Source organism: Sminthopsis crassicaudata, chromosome 1, assembly GCF_048593235.1.
Source record: "Sminthopsis crassicaudata isolate SCR6 chromosome 1, ASM4859323v1, whole genome shotgun sequence".
NCBI classification, from domain to species: domain Eukaryota; kingdom Metazoa; phylum Chordata; class Mammalia; order Dasyuromorphia; family Dasyuridae; genus Sminthopsis; species Sminthopsis crassicaudata.
The window spans coordinates 680,397,267-680,411,349 of NC_133617.1; the positions used below are offsets into that span (position 1 = coordinate 680,397,267).

Consider the following 14,083-nt stretch of genomic DNA (forward strand, 5'->3'; position numbering starts at 1 on the left):
TCTCTTGTTTAGGTACATTCTGTCAAGTATAAATCTGTAATGGCTTGTAATGGCTTAACAACTTCATGAAAATTTCTAACTTGATCATTGCTTTCTGAAATGATCAGAGCTTCTTATGACCTCCCTGTCACTTACTTTAATCACTTATCACTTAGAATAAGGTGCTTTATATTCTAATTTATCTATTTATTCATTCAAATTAAAATAGGAAGCCAAGATCTTAGAGACACTCATTTTATAGATGATAAAACTGAGATTGATAAATGTGATGTGACTTGCTCAGTGTCACACTGAGAGTTGGTAGCAAAGCTGGAACTCTAATCTATATGTTTCCTCCAACTAGATTTAAGTTCTCTGAGATCAAGGACCATATCATGTATTTTCCTCTATTTTTTACATAGCAATCTTTGTTACTGTTTCTTCTCATTGGATTTATCTTGTCTGAACCAATTATGGATATGTTTTCTCTTCTATTAAAATGGGAATTCCTTGAGGATGAGGAATTTTTTTTGTTTGTTTTTATCCCTGATGCTTAACCCAATGATTTTTTATTTAATTGGTCATGGAAAAGAGCTCCCATTATAGCTCTCCTATTGTAGTCTTTTGATGTAGCAACATCACTGAAAAATTATAGGAGAAAATCTGAAAGGGACTCCAGGGGAAAGGGTCAATAAAGAGAGGGGTCTTCCTTTGGTGTCCAAAGTCCTACTTCACCTTCCCAGGTCTAGAGGAGAGAGTTCAACTCAAACACATATTAATATAAAATCACTTGCCATAACCACACAAAGTAGTTTCCCAAAACTTTTAGCAATCTAATGTTTTACTGACACAATATTACAACAAAAATATTCATGAAGTGATAACTTATAGAGATACCGATATTTGAATTTAAACTTTCCCCTAAGCTACCCTAAGTTTCAATCTTGAAAAGAGACCCTGGAATACCATTTTAATTCAACTGTTCAAAACATTTACATTACTTTTTAAAATATATACGTTTAGTTATTTTGAGCTTCCAAAATGAAAACAAATTATTTTAATTTCTTACTTTTGAAATATCAAGAGCAAATAAGATGAATGCATAATACTCAGAAAGGGAAGTTAATATAATCAAATTCATCCTTACTTTAAATGAGTTCCAGGATAATCAGGATCAAAGGATTGTGAACCGTTGAGTACAACAATGGGAAAAAGGGTCTTAGAGATCAACAGGTGGGTCCCCTCTGAAATCACACTAACAGGTGATTGGGAAACCACCTCAATAACCGCTGAATAATTACTATACACCACACTGCCTTCTATTTTAACCTGTATTTAAAAAATCAGAAAGAGAAAAAACATAATGAAAGATCCAAATCCTTGAAGGATGTGATATTTCTGAAAAGTAGAAATAAAAGTACTAAATATTTTGTTGCGTTAAATCAGGATCTAAAAATAATCACATATATATTAATTTTATTGCTTAGCAATATTTGATTTTTCAAATAATTAATAAGTTTTATCTTTTTTAAACAGAGGAGTACATATGAATACAGTCTAAGAAAAATAGTAAATTTCTTGAGCATTTAAAAAAATTAATATTTTCATTAGCACTACTGTCTATCTACCCAGGTTACTTATACCTTCAGAATCCAATACTTAATGTGCAACAAGAAAATTGGATTTACACACATATATTGTATCTAGGTTATACTGTAACACATGTAAAATGTATGAGATTGCCTGTCATCTAGGGGAGGGAATAAAGGAAGGGAGGGGAAAATCTGGAAAAATGAATACAAGGGATAATGTTATAAAAAATTATTCATGCATATATATCAAAAAATGTACAATTTTAAAATGAATATTTTCTTAATATAGAGAGCTAAACTCTATTGTAGTTTGCAAATATAATGAACAATATCTTGAATCTCTACAGTGTTCTGTAGTTTTAAAAACACTTTCATATGTATTATGCTTTTTTTTCTTCCAGGTTTTAAACATATAAGATAAATAGGGCAAGTGTTATTATACTTATGTTACAGATGAAGAAGCTGAGACCTAAAGTGACTTCACTAAGGCCAGATAGTTTTCCAGTGTTAGAAGCTAGAATAAAATCCAACTCTTCTGATCAGAGCCAGAAGAAGGCACTTGAATTCCCTATTTAAGACTTGAAAATTGTGTCCCCTATGTGTTGATTCATTTAAACATTTAACTAATTTATCAAAAACTCACTAAGTACCAAGCATTGTGCTAAATGTTAAGAATACAAAGAAAAAAACAATTCCTAATATGAAAGACCTTACATTAAGACCTTACACTAAGGGAGAAGGATAAATAGATAGATAGACAGATAAATAGACAGACAGACAGATATAGATGCTAAATACCATATATTGGTATATATAATATGAATGTATCTATATGCATATATATATATGTCATACTATTTATACCTGTACTTATATATGTATACAGATACATGTATGATATATATATATATGTGTTGTATATATAATACATATAATTATAAAATGAAATATAATTAAAAAGTAGTTTGAAGGGAGCACTAACAACCAACAAATATCTCATCTAGAAGGTGACATCTGTGTTAGTTGGGTGTTAAAGAGAGGTAAGATTCCAAATGGTCAAAATAAAGAAGGAAAGTTCTGTGTATTCTGTGTTACTATCCACTGGCTACTTTGAGCATACATTACATGAAACACACAAAAAAACACAACTTTCCCAAAACTAAATGGGTGCAAAGATTTTTAAAAAGTAATACCAAAATGAAATGATTGAGGCCAGTTCCAATGATCTTGTGATGAAGAGAGCCATCTACACTCAGAGAGAGGATTATAAGAAGTGACTGTGGATCACAACATAGTATTTTCACTTTTTGTTGTTGTTTGCTTGCATTTGGTTTTTTTCCTCAATTTTTTCCTTTTTGATTTGATTTTTCTTATGCAACAAGATAATTGTATAAATATGTATACATATATTGGATTTAACTTTTTTTTTTTTTTTTTGATTACTTGACATCTAGGGGAGGGAATGGAAGGAAGGGAGAAAATTTTGGAACATAAGGTTTTGCAAAGGCCAATGTTGAAAAATTGTTCATGCATGTGTTTTGAAAAGTAAAAGCTTTAAGAAATAATGCATATGTATGTATAAGCAGGGCAAAAAGATTAAAACTAAATAAATAATTTTCCTTAAAAAATATAATACCAAAATGTGTCTTTCCTTACTACTCCCTTCATTTTGATTTCTAAGAAGCTGCCTTTCTTGTTTAATCCTAATCCCTCCTATATTTTTGATGCAGAATCAAGTAGTTTTGACCAAACAAATCATCAAATCAAATATTTACACATTAGAGAATGTGGAAATACAATAAATTGGCCCCCTCTTGTAAGACCCAAAAAATGGTGTCATTATTTTGCATTTTGTTTTAAATTGGTGATTGAAGATCTAAAAAGAGGAGAAATTTTCGATTTATTTTTGTAGAGCAATGAATTATTATTAGAATACTCTTTTGACAGTTTTCTGTCACTTTTGATTGTCAAATCCCTCAACTTCTGACATTGAAATACACCAAGGGAAAAGGATGTTTATAAGCACCAAGTACCTTTTGTTTCTCTGTGGACAGGAACAGAGAAAGTTGGGCAAGTAGTAAATGAAGAGGTCTGAAATTTGTACCCAAGATTTCTTATTCCAAATCCAATGCTCTTTCTACCACCAGGGGATTAATACTTCTAACATTTCCTTCATCATTATACATTTAATCACTGAAGGCAATACCCATTTTAATGGAAGTTCCACTTTCAGTAGAACTGAAAGAGTTGGGCCAGGCATTTAATTTTTTTTCTCAAAACTCTAGTTCAACTACTATTATAGATATTTCCATGGATTTCTTTTTTTTTTTTAGGCTGGGGTTAAGTGACTTGCCCAGGGTCACACAACTAGGAAGTGTTAAGTGTCTGAGACCAGATTTGAACTCGGGTCCGCTTGAATTCAGGGCTGGTGCTCTATCCATTGCGCCACCTAGTTGCCCCTCCATGGATTTCTTGAGCTAATTCCCCATATGTAGAAGTAGACAAGAACAGTTTGGAAACCAAGCTTATCTATAATTATAGCTACTTGATCTATTTTATATCCCAATGAAAATTCTTATGAGTAATGTCAAGTCTAACATTAAGCATCTTTCATCTATGATTCTCCTCAACTTCCCTATTAATGGCAATCTGTTTTTCCAATCATCCATGCTTTTAAATTCAGTCATTTTTGGTTGCTTCCTCTTTTGTTTCAAAAATCCAGTTGGCTGCCATTTTAAGGATTTTATTTCCATATGAATCTATCATCCATTCTTTCCATATATTTCTAAAAATCAGGATTTCTATCACCTATGTTCAGTACCTAAAAACTTCTGTACTAGAATATTGCAATATTCTCCTAGCAAGTCTCCCTAACCCCCAACTCTCCCTCTTTAATCCATTTTACACACTAACTTGCCAGATTAATCCTTCTAATGAACATATCACCACTGTCAAAAAAATAAAATCTCAAAAACTTATTATTGCCTAATAAAAAAAAAAAAGCTTGTAATCTTCCAGGGTCCCTTCAATATCTAGTCTAAATTTTACTTTCTCCAATAAGCTTTCCCTGATTCCAAAAAGTAAACATTCCTCCATATAATATCATAGTAGTTTCTTTAACTTGTGTTTGTGTTGTGGAAAGTTTTATACACACACACACACACACACACACACACGAGTGCACGTGCCTGAGTGTGTGTGTGTGTGTGTGTGTGTGTGTGTGTGTGTGTGTGTGTAATTTCCCTGTCCTACTAAATTATCAGGTCCTTGAAGGCAAAATCTAATCAAACATTGTTTCATTATCGTCTTTCATTCTTCAAGATGCAGTGATACCTTCCACAGAGTAGGCACTTAAATACTTATTGAAATAAAATCATTTGGACAGAATCAGCTACACCCAGAAAAGGAACACTGGGAAATGAGTGTAAACTGTGAGCATTTTTTGTTTGTTTGTTTTTCTTCCCAGATTATTTTTACCTTCTGAATACAATTCTTCCGTTGCAACAACAACAACAACAAAATTCAGTTCTGCACATATATATTGTACCTAGGATATACTATAAGATATTTAATATGTATGGAAATGCCTGCCATCTAGGGGAGGGAGTGGAGGGAAGGTGGGGGAAAATTCGGAACAGAAGGAAGTACAAGGGATAATGTTGTAAAAAAAAATTTACCTATGCATATGTACTGTCAAAAAAAGTTATAATTATAAAATTAATTTAAAAAAAGAAATAAAATCATTTACCTTTGTATTCCTCCTCATACTCCAGTCCCCACAATGCATAATACATAGCAAGTATTTAATAAATGTTGAATAATAAATTCTATGGAAGTTCAAGTTTCAAAAAATAAAACTCTTCCAAAATGTTAATGTTTCTAATTCACAATCTTAATGGCTTGATTTTCACTGCAGAACTAAAGAACTTACTCAAAAAGCCTTCAAAACAAAGAAGTATTTTGTAGCCCAATTTTTAGAGCAGACATACTTGAGGAAAATTGAAAGCTACTTCACAAGTTGAATTGGCAGAAAGGCTTAGGATATTGCTATCAAAGTTATGTCATGTTTACTAAATATTACAAATTACAACTATTTAGATAAAGTCAAGGCTGAAGAAATAAAAATGACTTTTAGAATATTTCTAAATAATGCTTTTTTATTTATATAAAATCAAAGTATTACCAATAGAAATATTGTGGATATGGTATAATGATTAAATGAAAAGGATTTACAATTAGCATAGCAATTGTTTTATGTAAATGAAGTACTTGGAAATAATTTCTTCCCTTAAGTAGATTAAGCACTTTCCTTGAAATGTTGCTTACACTATTAATTTTCTTAGCAAACCTTTTTTTTCCCCTAGATGGTACAAATTAATGGAGTAAAAAATAATGAGCTTTTACTGTATAGCCAGTCACCCATGAAACAGTGGTAAATAGCAATCTCATTATGCAAGTTTGAATATAAATTAATTTATTTCTTCTCAGAAGTCAGGCTTTAAAAAATACCATTATTCTTAGTTAGCAAGCAAACCTTTGCAAGTGCAGTATAGTTTCCATATTCCAAAAAGTAGCCAGGAAGAAGAATGGTTTGTCTGTGCTTGTTGAGAGCAGTTGGAAGCAACACTAGTGAGCCATCAGACTTCATTAAGGACCAACTATAGTTAAGGCCTTGGGAAATATCACACTGAATGGGAGCTTCAAAAGTAACTCCAAGCTTAACAGGTTGATGTCGCCAAATCTAAACATCAAAAGAAAAGATCTCATTAAAGTTTCCATGGCATTTGAAATTATACAAATACATAAAATACTTGTGACTTAGGTGATATAAGGAACTCCCACAGTGAGACCTAGGTCTACCCATGCATTTAGCAACTCCTCTATAGCTTAGTAGATAAGTCCTAGGTAGTGCATGAGTAATAAAAAGGTCAGGTAAGAAATGAATCATGATCTTCCTGGGTTTGAATACATCATTGAATCTGAAATCATAAATCACAATGACATTAAAAGTCTTCCTGCCCTGCTACTGCACTCCAGCCTCAGCCTCCAACCTAGTACTCCAGCCTTACCTTCTCCACTCAACCTGACTGGTAAGTTTATCAATATATAGGAGATCCCAGACCCACCACATTGTATTTTAGCCACTGTCCTGCAGTTCTGCTGTGTGTGTAGCTGCCCTCCCATCCAAACAACTCATTTTGGCTCTAGGAACACTAATCAAATCAACACTATCCTTCCTAGAAAGGCACATGAATCATGAAGTCATATGATTCCATTCACCATCCCTGAGACTTCCCAGAACAAAAATTTATTCTCTGAGTCCACAACTCAGGATAAATAGTTTGGCTCAGAATCAGGAAGGCCTGGGCTCAATGGTAGCTTCTGATACATACTAGCTATGCAATTCTGGGCATCTGTTCACTTTCCCACTCCCAACATGTTAAGTCCCTAATCTTTTAGCCAATTAAAAATCAGAACACCTAATGTTGATTCATTTCCTTTTAGTTAATTGATCTTATTTGATTGTTTTTAATGTATAAAAGTTTATCTCCTCCTGTATTTAGGGTATATCTCTAAGCTGAGGAAAGGGTCTGGTCTCAATTTGTAAGGCAATTGGTCTGCGTTGCTTAATAAAATGCTATGCACAGAAACTCAAACATTTGTTTCCTAGATCATTTCATCTTTCACTTGCCACAACTCCTTGTAAAAAGTGGGGTGAGAAAGGAAGTTCAAGTATATAAGGGACTTATGTGATAATTTTTATTATGAAGATATTTAAATTTTATCTATAACAACATATATTGCAGTTACATCTTGAACCAACTTAGTTTTAACAGACTCCAATATTTAAGATTTATTTTTGCCTTAAGTGGTTAACATACAATACATTAAGAGACAGATATTATTAGTCTAGAGATTTACAATAATTAGCTAGTGTTTTCTGGATTTTTTAATAAAAGTCCATATATTTGCTATATAGAATTCCAAAATATAATTATTTTCCTGATTTAGTAAAAAAAAAAAACAAGAAGACAAGGAGGAGGAAAAGGAGGAAGGATGTGAAAAAGAATATTAAGAAGATGAGGAATATCGAGATGAAGAAGGAAAAGGAGGAGAAGAGGCAGCAGGAGGAGAAGTAGGAGGAAACAGAGAGAAATGCAAAGGAAGAGGAGGAGGAGGATGAAAAAGGAGGAAGAAGAAGAAAGAGGAGGAGGAAGAGGAGGAAAGATGAGGAGGAAGAAAAGGGGGAGGAAGATTTTTTTAAAAAAACCTTGGTATATCTTTTTTTCATTAACTGTTAATGCAACAACAGGAGAGAAATAATAAGTAAATCAAGTCCTAAGCTAGTTAAACTTCTTATTAAAAGCAAAATCTTTTGGGACTATAATTTAATATTATTCTGCATTTTGAATTTATTTATAATTATCTAAATGATATTTAAATAAGTCACTATTCAAGGGAACGATCATAAATTTATTAAAGGGAATATGATCTGAAAACTGTTACAAGTGGCTATATGTACCTAGGAAAAGTTGAGGAAACAATCTTAGCAGAGCCAAAAGTAAAATTCTCTTGACTCAGTTTTCCTATTGTATTATTTCCTTTTTGAACAGGACTGTGTCCCACTTGGTAGAGACCCATGATACTCTGTGAATAAAGTAGAATTTTGCTATATAAGTGGCTGTTCCAAACAGTAACTATGCCTCTTACCTGAAATCAAATAAACTAAAGATTCTATCCTATTATCCTTATGTTGAGTCATTCTGTGGCCTTGGGTTATGCCTGTAGAACCACTCCATGTTGTTACATCCATATTTCAGCTTCTTCCTTTCAAAGCAAATCTTTCTAACCATAGTAAGTAAAATTGCAATTTTTTAATATAAAATGAATCTTGTTGAGGCAACATTCCAGCAATTCTGTTCTACTTTAATAAAATACAAGTATGAAATGTGCTAATCATCTAGGTAGTAGTTATGATATAAGGATAATATCATTTGCATTGGACAAAGCATTTGGAGACAAAGCTGTAATGTAAAAGGCTATTTAAAAATATTTAAGTGAAGCAGCAAACTGAGAAAATAAACAATTTATATATGTGTGTATGTATGTATGTGTATATTATATATATATGTATATATATATATATATATATATATATATATATATATATATATATAAAATTGGCTTCCAAATGTTTCTAATGAAATAATAAATTTTTAAATGGGATTAAGGATTTTACATATGAAATTGCATTGATAACTATGAAGAAGAAGGTGAAATTATTTTGCCATTTGAAGTATCTGTTTGATTATTTTAAAATTCAGAAGGATCTATTTAATGTCAGGCCCTCATAAATTCATTTTAAAATTCTTCCTTCAGTTTGTTGATAGCAGTATTTTTTACTTTTTCCTAGACAATTTTGCTTTTCAGTCAGATCATACTCAACTCTGCCCCAATCTTTCTTTTGAGCTACTCAATTGCAGATGTCAATTTTAAATATATGATCTACATTTTCATATAAAAAATAGCCAATTTGTCCATGTTAAGTTCCTTGAAATTAATCTTTTATTATTGGCTTTTATATGTTAAATTTTTATTGAGTTCAGGTTTGGTTTAAAAAAAGTCCTGAAAATCTTCAAGTTCATTGAAGTGTTCATTTTTCCTTATTCAGTATTATGGATAATTTTGCTGGATATGGTATTTTTGGTCAAATGCTTGGTTCTTTTGATCATCCACTTCCATCAGAATACATCCTCATACAGTATTGTTGTTGAAGTGTATAATAATCTCCTGGTCCTGCTCATTTCACTCAGCATCAGTTCATGTAAGTCTCTCCAAGCCTCTCTGCGTTCCTCCTGCTGGTCATTTCTTACAAAACAATAATATTCCATAATATTCATATACCACAATTTATCCAACCATTCTCCAATTGATGGGCATTGATTCATTTAGTGTGAAACATTTTTTAAGAAAAAGAACAGATATAGAGAACAGATCAAGAAGAGAAAATATAAGAATAATTGGCCTACCTGAAAGCTGTGACCAAAATAAGAAGCTTGACATAATAATGCAAGAAATAATCCAAGAGAGTTGTCCTGGAGTGATAGAACATGAGAGGAAAGTGGAAATAGAAAAATCCATGTCACTACCTCAAAGAGATCCTTTGTGGAAAGCATATAGGAATATTATTGCCAATTTTTGAATTTTTTTTGGAGTTCTTCTATACATTTTCTCTGGGCAGGGAGCCATTTAATCTTACTCTCTGGGGTAGAAGAAGCTTTTTTTTTTTTTTTTTTAATTTCACTGTCCTCCTCTGAAGATGAATCCCAGTCTTCGCTGTTCTCATAGTAAGTTTCTATGTTTGGGTATTTTCTTATTTCCTCATTCATTTTTTTAATGAGAAGTATTAGTGTAACCATCTCTAATTATAGGGTGGGAAGATCATACCTCTTGCTTCACTTCAGCTCTCTCCTCTGGAATCCCAAACCAAGAGCTCCCCTTTTCTACAAATACTGGCAGCCAGCAGCGTCCCTGCCCCACTGCTTCTGCACTCATTTAATGTCCTGGTTCTTTATCTGCTAGGCTAATATCTTTGCAACACAGGGGGGCTTGGTGTTCCAAATCAGCCAAGGATTTTCTCAAGTCTTTCCTGACTTAGACCCTCAAATTTTCATGTACACAGTCTATGGGGTGAAAGTTTCTGTAGTTCCTGCAGAGGCTCCAATCAAACCCATCTGGCCCCAGGGGTCCCTACTTCATAGAGCTAACCCTGAGGTATTTGCACTTCGTACATCCCCATCCTGGGGTGCTTCTCCTGATTGGATCTTCAAAACAAGAAGACCACTGTTCTGCCCCAAATATTCTTGATTTTTCACCAGTCTATGGTTCACCCTGATGCACAAATTTGTTCTGTTTGAGGGGGAAATCTAAAGAGCTTGAAATTTATTGACCTACTCTGCCATCTTTCCAGAATCTTCTCTGCTATATTGCTAATAAAATCAGAACCATGAGGACTGAGTTGGCTTTCACCATATGAACTGGCTATTGGAAAAGTGGATTCAGGAGGTTTATGAAATTGAATTGAGGCCTGTTAGATTTTACCATGTTTTAGCAAAAGTAGAGAGGATTTTCTGCAAGTGATTTGGAACCTGAGAAGCAAATATATTTAGGGGGAGTCCCCTTTAGAGCTACCCCAAGAATGAGGCCTATTCCAGAATGTACAAGAGAAGATGTTTTCAGGAACTAGATGACTACATGGGACATATGGGATCCAAGATGAAATGTGTTGATTAAAGAGACATTAGAAATAAGTTAGTAGGATACAAGGAGACTTGATATTAATTATTATTGAGATTATTGTTATATTAATTTGGCTTTTGGTTTCATGGTGTTATGACTGCTTAATTTTCCATGCAAAGTTTTCCTCTCAAATTAGTCAAATGAGTGAGTCCTTGAAGTTTGAATCTATCACTTGAAAATGAGAAGTGGAGTCAGGTCAAAAGGGAGTCCATTTCCTCCCTCTAGATTGCTCAAAAGGTTTTGCAAAATCATAAGGTTTTAGACATTCTTACTGCAACTTAGAGAAAGTTTAATGCTCTGTATCACTAATCATATTTGTTGTTCTTAAAATAACCAGTTGGTAAAAATTGTGACAAACCTACATAATACCCAATGATTTATAATAAAAGCACAGCTCTCCCAGGTGACCCTAGTAGAACTTTTCTTCTTGTCTCACTTGGCTATAAGAAAATGTTCCATTAGAAACATTCAGGAAATGGGCTTTTATTGCCTTCTGTCTTACCATTTTTTAGACTTTGTATTAATTTCTGTATTAAAAATTGTATCAGAAAAACTCATGTTAGTGCACACTGCTAAGAATGACTATGCTAAAAATCTTACAAAACTGACATATGGATAAGTGATCCATGGAAGACAAATTAAAGGAGGAAAGAGGGGAATTAAGAGAACCAAATGGATTTGATTTTGTAATTGAGTGCATTCTGAACCAACCACTGACATTTTGTGTAATTAAGTCATGTTTCATTGTCTCTGAGATAAGTTTAGATGTTCAGTTTTTTCTGTTAATCATTTTGATTCAAGGAAGTCTGGTCTGTTATCTCTACACCACTAATCAACCTGGGAGGTATACTGAATCTGTCAGAATTTGCTAGTGAAAGAAATTTCCATTTCTAACTAATTATATTGTTCCCCCATGTCTATGATGCTTCAGACTTTGTAACCATATTATTTTTCTCATTTAAGATATTTCCTTCTATCTTTTGGATGCTCTTCCTTTTTTTCAGGGTTTTCGCTTTCTGAGAAGGCTGAGACTACTTATTGTCAAATTAATATTTTGTAGATAAATTAATCATGCTTGGTGTATTGTGCCTCAATTTACTCTAATCTCAACCATGACTGTGGAGGAGAAAATAATGGAGCAGTAAGTGCAGGCAATGCTTAAATCTCATTGAGAAAAATTTTACATCAAGTTTCTCTGATAAAGGCATCATTTCTCAAATATATAGGAAACAGTTAATTTTATAAAAATAAGTGCTATTTCCCAGGTGATAAATAGTCAAACAATATAAACAATCAATTTTCATCAGAAGAAATTAAAGTTATCAATAGTCACGTGGAAAAATGCTCTAAATCATTACCATATTTGAGAAATACAGATTAAAATAATTCTGAGATATTATCTTATATCAGCTTGACCAACATTACAGAAAAGAAAAATCACAAAAGCTGGAGGGGATGTAGAAAGAATGAGCCTAATGCACTAATTTTTTTTTTTTTTTGAGGCTGGGGTTAAGTGACTTGCCCAGAGTCACACAGCTAGTAAGTGTAAAGTGTCTAAAGCCACATTTGAACTTAGGTCCTCCTGATTCCAAGGCAGTGCTCCATCTATTGTACCATTTTGCTGCCTGATACTATGTGGTTTTTAAGTCAATAGGCACTCTCTAAGTACCTTAGTTACAGTTTAATGGCTGTTTTTATTTGACTTTGACAAACTGCCTTATGACAATAAAATCAGGAATTCACTAAATATATTTTTTTCATTGATCTTCTAATTAAAGCACAAAAACTCCAATTTTATTCTGTCTCACAAAACAAGAAACAATTAAAGACAATAGCAAAATGGATGATGTATCCTATTGTACTCACAAAAACAACATTCCTTCGATATCTTATTTATGCTCTGAGGGGACAATTCTATCAAAGTTTGAGTTCAGGTTTGGTGAAACAGACATTGCTAAATGTGACTTCCTTGGTATGCTATTAATCAAATACTCTTCCTTTTTCAACAAAGCAGCCAAAGGCTAAAACTACTTATGCACTTCAACACTAAAGGGTACTCTGAGAGTAATATCAATATTTCTGTGTCTCAGAAAGCTATCTATCTCTTGCCCCTTACTTTACTCACTTTATGGATGGCAACATTAATCTTATTAATCTAGAGATTAGAAGTTTCTGCATTTATCCTATCATAATCTAGTTCAGCTCTTTCTCTTTGAAAGGAAAAAAAAATTCTACTTATCTATTCTAGGTTTCAAAGGTTAATTGTTGTCTGAAAGTCTACATTATTTGGGAATGGTTCATCATCAGAAGGTAGACCACAAGGCAATGAATATTTTAGCCATAGCAACCTGTATTGGTTGAGAGTTTCCACACAATGAAGAAATTATGAATCTGTGAAATACCGAACAAATATTATTGACAAGAAATTTTATAGTAATGGTATAACTAAGGTGGAAAATCTATACATGTGTGTGGTTGAATTTTCTCTGGGAATATGACTTTTCACTTGATCACTTTTACAATCTCAAAATAATTACCCTAAATAAAAAAACTAAATTAACAAGAGTATTGACAAAATAATATGACCCTTTCCTTTTCAAGGGCATTTCTTCTGAATGTAATAGCTACCTATTAAATGCTTATTGGATTTATTTTATTTACTTTTTCATCCTGAGCTTAAAAAATTACTTTCTTGCCCAAAGTTCTATGATTTTCCCTGTACTATATAATGAAAAAAACCCCACTCTTTCCCCAAATCAAGTTCTGCTGAAGACCAGGTAAAATATACACAATGAAAGGGCCTATTCATTTGTCAGAAAAATAATACTTTTCCATTTACATCTGAAGCAGATAGAAATTTCTCCCAGCTCACATGACACTGTTGACCTACACACCAGACACCCCTTCACAAACCCTCCTATTGTATAAGCTGAAGGGGGAATAAAAATACAAAGCATCATTTCATAACTCAAAGCTTTCCCTATGTTTAATGCTGATTCAAATTCAGGGACTATGATGAAGATTTCCAAAATATTTTACAAAGCTTCAACTGTACCTGTATTCTCCCAGGCCCCATGTTTTTCACCAAAGGTGGCTGGCAGGGTTTGGACACGATGAAAACTTGTTTTTTTAGAGTTGCAGTGCTGACACTATTAAAGATAAGAACCTCCACTGTAAATTCTCCTTCCCTAAAAAAAAAAAACCAACAACAT

At 32.9% G+C, this 14,083-nt stretch overlaps 1 protein-coding gene across 1 annotated transcript in view; it reads right to left on the reverse strand.

The window, feature by feature from the left end:
* Nucleotides 1–14,083, reverse strand: part of PKD1L1 (polycystin 1 like 1, transient receptor potential channel interacting) — a 158,782-nt gene that overhangs the window by 102,126 nt on the left and 42,573 nt on the right. The window contains exons 9-11 of the mRNA XM_074282718.1: nucleotides 13,927–14,059; nucleotides 6,106–6,312; nucleotides 1,127–1,308 (exon numbers count right to left, since the gene is read on the reverse strand). Coding sequence (XP_074138819.1) covers nucleotides 1,127–1,308; nucleotides 6,106–6,312; nucleotides 13,927–14,059 — 522 coding nt within the window. The remainder of the gene's footprint in view (nucleotides 1–1,126; nucleotides 1,309–6,105; nucleotides 6,313–13,926; nucleotides 14,060–14,083) is intronic.